The 9,259-nt window shown below is 27.8% G+C and overlaps 1 protein-coding gene across 4 annotated transcripts in view; it reads right to left on the bottom strand.

Moving 5' to 3' along the window:
• Nucleotides 1-1,263: 1,263 nt before the first annotated feature.
• Nucleotides 1,264-9,259, bottom strand: part of LOC111688436 (collagen alpha-1(XVIII) chain-like) — a 131,737-nt gene continuing 123,741 nt past the window's right edge. For all 4 annotated transcript variants that reach the window (XM_046953027.1, XM_046953025.1, XM_046953024.1 and 1 more), the window contains 3 exons: nucleotides 4,686-4,774; nucleotides 1,510-2,048; nucleotides 1,264-1,422 (listed from right to left, as the gene is read on the bottom strand). In XM_046953027.1, the coding sequence (XP_046808983.1) occupies nucleotides 1,330-1,422; nucleotides 1,510-2,048; nucleotides 4,686-4,774 (721 nt within the window). In that variant the 3' untranslated portion in view covers nucleotides 1,264-1,329. The remainder of the gene's footprint in view (nucleotides 1,423-1,509; nucleotides 2,049-4,685; nucleotides 4,775-9,259) is intronic.

Genomic DNA, 9,259 nt, shown 5'->3' on the forward strand with positions numbered 1-9,259 from the left:
GAAAGAAGTTCATCTAGTGTTTTAAAAAGCCCACCGTGAAAGTGTTTTCGTAAAGCACTTTAACATTTATTACAATAGTGGGCTGCGCACCTCCCATATGAATTTCATACTAAAATGAATGTTAAAATAAAGTGTTTTTTAATTATATTATTTTTGATTAGCGAAGAACACTGGGTATATCTAGCCTTCTTTAATTATGTATCAATTTTGTTGATTTTAAACCGTAAACTTTTCTAAGGAGAGGAAAACTTTTTATAAGAGTTTATGATGGCAGATATCTAGGCTCTATTATTGCACTTCAAAATCCTTCATAAAAAGGAATCTAAAACTGGAAAAAATCGATCTTCAAGCAACAAATAGGGCAATTATGGCACCCTTCCAGAGAGAAGCTTCGGTGATGATTGAAGAGCGAGTAGATAGTGGTATTTATATAGTTGGTATCGGAATAACTTCTTAGAATTCAGAATGACGCAGACTGAACAGCAAACATATTTAAGAATCTTATTCAATAGGACACGGAGATTTAATTAGCAATACTACGTACAGATCGACATGATCTATGAACACTCGATCGCAATGTGTAACTACTAATCGTCATGGCTAATGAATAATGTATATCATATACAGCCCTTAACTCAAAAACTTTATTGCTATATATTTATGAGGCACTGTTTGACAAGGCAAGATATTACCAAGATAAAAAGGAGAGGAAGGAACACATTGATCAATATGCCGATGCACATAAGACCTTTTGAACATGACATCAGTTCATTACATAACCCTAAATTACAAAAATTAGGAACAATCTGTTGTCGCTAAGATTTTCCAACAAAAATTATATATTTAAAAATATTAAAATCAAATCTATTTCCTTATATAACGCTCAACCTGGGAAATAAAAAAACCTGTGATCATGCAAACCTTTCCTTTAAATTAACTTTTTCATCAAATATCAATTTTAATATAAAATTGATAAAATAAATATCAAATGGAAAAATATTGGAAATAATTAAGAAACTCGAACCGATTTTTTTCTTTTAATATAAAAATCTATAACAGAAGGAAAATACGATTGGACACGATTGTTCATTATAAAATTATATGTGATGGAGACAGCACCCGCAAACATAATATTTTGTAAGGCAGTGTATGCGATCAATTATTTTCAAAATACAACAGAAAAATATATGTTTTTTTTAATTTCTTTAAGTTTTTTGAAATAAAACAAATGTTATCAAATAAATAGATAAAATTATAATTAAATTAATAATTTTAATAACACTCAGCAATTATTTATTAAAAAAACACATGATTCAATTATATTCCAAACTAAATAAGAAAACTATAAACTTTATAGCATTGACCTATAAATGAAACATAACAATAAAACATATGAACCCTCTTTTTCAAATTAGAAGCACTCTATCATTACGTATTTGGTTTTTCATTTAAAAAGTAAAACAATTAAAATTTCAATTTTAATTAATAATTAGAAAACTGAGTACTTACCTCAAAATTACCACCCATCTTAGCGCCAGCTTGTGCTAAATATAAAGTTGATGATGATGCAAACACCAATTCCATGGGATCTCTTATTAATGGTGTCGTTTCAGTCTCTTCACAATTATAATAGTACACTACCTTATCACTTAACACCTTAAAGGCTAGTGTTACCCATTTCTTGGGTTCATATGGCAATTGATAACTAACCAAACGTTTACTAACTGGACTAACACTGGCATCTGTATAGATTAACGAAACATTCCAGCAATCTTTGATGACGGGTGAAAAGTGTAAACCAAATTGTACAACTGTATCGAGGGGATCGACAACACTAAACAAGTAACCACCTTTGGCTGAGGTAGGTTGCAGCGTAGTTTGCAGAGCAAAATCATTGAGTTTTTCTGGCAAAACCATACGATAGGGAGATTTTATATCGGCAATTTGTAATATTTTATAGGCAGGAAAACCATCTTCAGCAAAATCGAATTCAATGCCATTGAAATTTTCATTTATAATTTCCAACATATTGTATTCGGCAATGGCATCTAAAGGGAGAAATGGGGAAAAAAGTTAGAAAAGAAAAAAACATTAAATGATAAAATAATGTTTATTTTAGGATAGTAAGTGCAATAAGGGCTACAAGGCTTAAAAATATTAGAGTTAAATTGCACATATTCTCCTTCATTCATTTATTTATTTAAGTGTTATTTAAGGAACCGTTTTTTAGTTTTTTTTACACGCAGAGAAAAAACATGATTCTGGTAACCATGTTCTAAGAGTAATATATTATGGTTAAATATTTAAAAATATGATATTATTAAATACATTTGAAATATTTTATCATAATATTTTTTTATCATATTATTGTTTGTTATGTGATCAAAATTTCGTTAAAAATATGTATCGAAATCAAATTTATTTTCATTACTAAATCAGTAAAATTACAGTTTCTAAAAAAGTAAAAACTTACAATTCATGGCATGATTCATAAATTACAATTTGATTTACAAAAATATAACTACATTACTCTATAGAAAGTGAATACTTTATAAATGTAATGTTATAAACAAAATGAGAATTATTTTAACTCATTTTATTGCCGCGTAAAACAACACACACAAAAAAAAAATAATATGTATGTGTGGTGTGGCTAAAGTTGTTTCGTTGTTGTAACAAGCACAACATAACATATTATGGATATTTATAACAACATAACATACAATGGTTATATAACTTATATCAACATATAATGGTTATTTGTAAGTTTAAATGGTTGTTATTAACATAATATGTTTTCATTGTTACCAATATTAAGTTATTGAAAAAATAATTATTTATCAGGGAATCATACTCAAATTTATAATTGCCATGAACATGAAAATGATTACAGTAACAACAATATTGTTTAAATAGAATTAAAATAAAAATTGTATGTTTTTGATAACAATATATTGTTACAGTGAACATAGTTAAGTTTGCACCATCAAAATATATAGGTGGTATATTGATCATAGACCCACAAGAGTATATATATTAAGGGTCCTTATTAAAGATATTCTAGCCCTATCTGTCTGTTGAAAGTACGATAGAGTCCGATCGAAAAGAGCTAGAGGGATACAATTTCACACATGTATTCCCTATAGGTAAGGTTTGTTTGGTATTGAAAATGAGCAATATCAGTCCACGTTTTCCTCCATACAAGTGGCCTCCGAAAAACAGCTTTCACAATCATAACTGTTCAAATTTATCATAAATAACTCTTATGTCAAATTCTATCTAGAAAATTTTATGAGAATTGGTGCAAAATTGACCCCACCCCTCATAGATGGTCAACTCCAAAAAATTACTTTAACGCCCATTACTGGCTTAAAATTAAGAGTTTAGTGCTGAAATTCGATATAAGATTCAGCATAGACTTATTCATATAAAAATTGAGTTTTGATGGAAAACTAAAGTGATCAAAGATATTTATTATTTCCTTAATTTAAACGGTTTTTTAGGAACTACAACCTATTTTAGTTCTTTTCATATAAAAATAGATTTTCTGAAGTGATCACAGATTTTTATTTTTGATTGAAAACTAAAGTGATTAGAAATTTTCACTATTTTCTAGATTTAAGCGTTATTTAGTTTTTTTTTTATATAAAAATCGATTTTTGAGGGGACTCTGAAGCTTTTCATTATTTTCTCAAATTAGGCATAATTTAAGGAACTATAGCCGATTTTATTATTTTCATATACAAATCGATTTTTGATGGAAATCTAAAGTGATCATAGATTTTCAGTATTTTCTCGATTTAAGCATTATTTAAAGAACTGCAGCTTTTAAAATAAAAAAATTCAAATAAGAATCGATTTTTGATGGAAAATTATAGTGATCACAGATTTTTAAGATTTAAGCATTATTTAAAGAGTTTCAGCTGATTTTAGTTTTTTTTCTTTTATATAAAAATAGATTTTTGATTTAAAACTAAAGTGATCACAGTGTTAAGCGTTATTTAAGGAGTTATAGCTGATTTTAGTTTTTTCATATAAAAATTGATTTTTGATGGAAATCAGAAGTGATCATAGATTATCATTATTTTCTCGATTTAAGCATTTTTAAGGAACTATGTCGATTTTAGTTTTCTATATATAAAAGTTGATTTTTGATGGAAATGTGAAGAGATCATAGATTTCCATTAGTTCCTCGATTTAAGCTTTTTTTTAAAGATCTAAAGCTAATTTAATTTTTCATATAAAAATAGATTTCTAACTGAAAAGTGATCACAAATTTTCATTAACAATTTGGTTCAAAGTGTACTAGAACTAGTTTAAGTTTTTTTAGTATCAAAACATTCTTTCGAAACCAGGGAAACCAAAATGTTTTTTGTGGTGCGTCATATATATTTACACGTTTCAGATTAATTTTAGAGCATATTTTTAATATTTAAAGAGTTGAGTTTTTTACTGTACATTTCTTTTTAGGGCATATTTTCCAGTTTCCCTGGCGATCACAGATTCTCTTTAGTTTATCGTTTCTTTGCACTTTTCTTGACAATTTTTAGCAAATGCCTAAAAATATGCTGTAAAATTAGATTTTATTAAAAATCTATTGCACTACAGAGAGTGGGTAAGTGTTTTTAGTATTTAAATACTCTATTAATACTTATTTTATTATAAATATTTTATTATACAATTACCTTTAATTCCTTGTCCTGTTAATTCAACTGATTGTGAGCGTCCAATTGCTAAAAGTAATACCAGTGTTAGCAGCATTTTTCTCCACGAACTGTAAATAATAAAAAGACAAAAAATTGTGTTTTAAATAAAATGAAAATTTTTTATCAATACATAAAATTTTATAGCATAACTTTTGTTTAATACTAAAAATAAAATATGGCATTCCAAAGGGAAACTATTTCTATATATAACCAAACTTATATTATCAATCCTAGCTGCACATCACAATATTTATATACTTATTTATAAGTTGAATATTGACTCCTTCGTAAAATCGATTAGATATAAAAAGATATTTATAAAATCTTTGTATTACACTAAAAAGTCTCGTGTTGTTAATGGTGCTAATATAAGCATTAAGTTGAACAATATCCGTCAAACTACTTCCAAAAATAAATTAACTAAAACACGAACAACAACAATAAACTGGAGAAAAAAGACTTGAAGATATAAAATAGTTCAATATTTCACTTAAAGTAATCAACGGGGAAGGTATTCTACGTATATTTACGAAGAATTTTAAGGTTTAATTTTTATTTTAAAAAAAACATTATTTTCTTGAAAAAGGACATTTTTGATTAATTTAATTATTAAGACTATTCTTTAGACCCTATTTTTTGCAAGTTATACTTCCCTATTTGATAAAATATAGATTTAAAAAATCTTAAACCACTTAACTGAAGGATGTTTTCAATATAAAGGAGATAGATGTTGAAAAAGTGAACAAAGTTGTTGCCAAAGAATATTTATGGTTCTAAATTTTATATTTAAAAATCATTCAAAAACGCCACTTAAATTAAAACAGTAACAATTTTTTTCTTATTGATTTACTAATCTCAGTTCTTGCAACAGATACTGCTTTAGTTGTGTTTTTATTAAATTGTTAATTTTAATTCATATGAAAACTATTAAATATGTATATCAATATGACGTACTTATATGTAGGTTAGAAGGGGGATCATTCGCCATAGGGGCACATCTGTCAATAGCGAATAACTAGAAAACCGAATAATCGATTTTTTCGCATTATCAAATTTTGTTTTCGGTTATCGATTATGGATGTTTGAAAGATTAGCTTTACATATGATGGGAGGCATGCGTGATTAAGTGTTTTTCAAAGGCCTGTGAAAATATTTCACTGTGTGAATTATTTGTGCTACCTTTTTGTGATAGAAAAATACATTGGTCAGCAATAGAACGTCAGTAATAAGTCCGAACTAAATCCCAGAACTGCTCGTGGGGCATATTCCAAATAATGCTTGTTTTATAGAACAAAATTTGGTTGAAAAAAATCAGTAATAATTTGTTTTTCTGTTTTTGTTAAGTTATGTGAAATTACTAATGACAAACCGATCCCACTTCCTTGGCGTATTTACTCCATGGATGGGGCGATATCGCCGTTTTTGGTCAGTGCGGAAAAGTTAAAACATATGTAAAGTATGGTCCCCCTTTCTACTCTACTTACCTAAAACTTAGGCAACGATCGATCACTTTGTGCCTCGAAACTGAGACACTTTTTTCATAAAAACTTTCATTTCATTTCCCAAATTCTGAAAAATTACTCTAAGAGTTTTGCTTCTGTCGCATTCTTGGCAACCCTATTTTTTAAAAGGTATCCTCATTGTCACTTTTTCCAAGTTTATCGACTAAGTGGATCATCACGTCTAAATAGCGAATAGTAGAAGAAACATATGTCTTGAACTAGCCTGTATAACAACCATTATCCATCATTATCTTGCTATAGCTTGGATTGAAACAGCTATATGATCTAAGTGATTTCAAGTCAAGCGTTTGTTGTTTAGTACATTTGGACAGATCGCAAAATCGTTGGGAGCTGATCCTCGAATTAAAGAAATTGCAGCTAACACCTTTACTTAACCACTTTACATCGAAGAAATGATCATCATTCCGATTTGATGCTGATAAGTTGGCTTGTTCTAGAGTATCAGTATTAGTAGATGACATCACCAGACAAGTTCTAACAATAATATATATTTACAAAAAAAAAATGTTATGAAAAACTAATTACATGATAATTCATTCTGATGTATTGTCGTTTTTAGATCTGCAACAAAGGTAATGCCATAAGACAAAAAAAAACGATGATCTGAAGATCGCTGAAAATGATCTTCGAGCTAAATAAATTGCAGTCAACACCTATGTTTAACAACTTCACATCGCAGAAATTATCATCATATTATTTGATGCTGATAAGCTTTAGCAATAATAAACACAAAAAATTATTTAATAAAACATTCACATATATTCAGCTTTGAAAGACGTCTACCGCTATCGCCAATAGAAGTGAAAATTTCTTTTCCCTTGAAATTTTAATTTTCCTTCAAAGGGATCTTGTTGTGAACAATTCATTCACAATAGTTGATTTTGTATGGAACAGCAAAATTTACAAAATTCCATCAACAAATTTCATTACAGGAAAATTTTTTCACTACAAAAAAGTTAGTGAACGATAAAGCGAAAAGGAATGGTGTTAAAAACATTCTTTAGTCTTTTTAATTGCTATTAAACTTTTATGACTAAACATCTCCAAAATTTTAAAAAACTCGAATAGCAGCACAAATTTAATAAAATGTGTATTTTAATATTTTATATAAAAAAAGAATAATTTTATAAGGAAAAAATTTGCGTTTTAGTTTTTTAATTCGTGATTCTATGTACTTTTAAAAGGGCGTCAAAGTTTTAAAAATTACATTTTTCAAAAAAAATATTTTATAATACTTTTACTAATCAAACAATGTCAAATTTGGTGTCAAGCCAACAAGAAGAGTTGGGAAATATTTTGTATTATTTTTATTTTATACTGTTAGAATGAAAATCTGTCAAAAATATACTTTAAAATACTATTTAAATTTTCAATATTATTTTTTCAAAAAATTTTGAAAAATTTTTATACATCTTTTGATCCTGACAGAATAAACTAAAAAAACACAAATTATTTTACAACTCCTTTCGTTAGCTTGACATCAAATTTGGCATTGTTTGATCAGTAGAAGTATTTTAAAATATTATTTGAAAAATGTACTTCTTAAAACTTTGAAGTCCTTAAAAAAGGATCGCGAAATGAAAAACAAACAAAGCAGTTTTTCTCCAATAAATTTATAGTTTCAGGTTCGTGTCTAATTTTGATTTTTTTAAAGACATATCCTTTCGTATTAACTTGGTCCTACTGTAGTAGACATACCACAAAGTACTACGTTAAACCAAAACCGCAATTATTGGCAGCACTACAAAATACAGACACAAGAAAGAATTACATTAATTTGCGTCTAACTTACAAATACATATGTATATAGAATACCCACATAAGTAAGTGTCTATATAGTATATTCTGCCCCAAAAAAAATATAAAACAAGTGTCAAACCGTAATAAAGATCAAATAATTCTAAGCAACAACTAGAAATAGTAATGAGGGTAAAAAACATTTCTTCTTTCCCCTTTAGACATTTTCGAGACTTAACTTCTCAATAAACCACACACAATGACGGCACTCAAACATACACACATACTTTCACTAAAACACGAAAACACGACGGAGAAAAAAAGAAAAATCATAAACCGTAACAAAAAGCACTAAACAAAAAAAGTTTGCAAAAAAGAACAAAAACAACTAAAAGTACAAGTATAATTAAATGCCATGTAATGTTATATCCGTGTAGTGGGTACGTAACAGTTGGAGTACAAATTATGGATTTTGATTATAAAAACGTTACAATGGCCACCACACAAACAGTAACAAAAAAAAAAACAAACCAACAAGAAATATGAAAATATGTATACAATATTACACCCTCATAACATAAATATATTTTAAGTTTATGTGAATGTATGTATGTCATGTCTACCCAAAAGTACTATCATACATAACAACTAAAAGCAAAACTGAGTAAATCCTTCCGAAAAAAACCGCAATACACTTCTGTGTCTGTGATTAAAACGAAAGCGCAAATGAGGAAAAAACTATACAGTAGAACTAAATTTTAGACGAATTTTTGTGGGTTTTAATAATTTATTTAAGGTTCTTAGAGAAGCCACATAATAAATAGCATTTGTGGTTTTCCATTTACAAGTTAAGAATTATAAATACTTTGGGTTATAAAATACACTAAAAATAATAGAGTAATCCGTTGTCAAACTAGTAAAAAGTCATTTTCAAAAGTACTTAAATAATGTATAAAATGCTTGATTGATGTTAGCTTTAAAGCATTCTTGATTTGAGATAAAAACGTAAATATTTGTTTAATTTCAAAATGTGCTTGATTTGAGCACAACCCGTACTTGACTTATAATTAAAAACTATTTAGCAAAAATATTAATTACAACGAAAATAGTTAAATTAAAAATAAACATGCACATTAGGGTGTCCCCTGAAACGCTTTTTGAACAGAACTGAACTAGAACAGAACTAGAACTAGAACAGAACTAGAATAGAACTAGAACTGAACTAGAACTGAACTAGAACAGAACTAGAACAGAACTAGAACAGAACTAGAACAGAACTAGAACAGAACTAGA

The sequence above is a fragment of the Lucilia cuprina genome, chromosome 5 (genome assembly GCF_022045245.1).
Source record: "Lucilia cuprina isolate Lc7/37 chromosome 5, ASM2204524v1, whole genome shotgun sequence".
NCBI classification, from domain to species: Eukaryota; Metazoa; Arthropoda; class Insecta; order Diptera; family Calliphoridae; genus Lucilia; species Lucilia cuprina.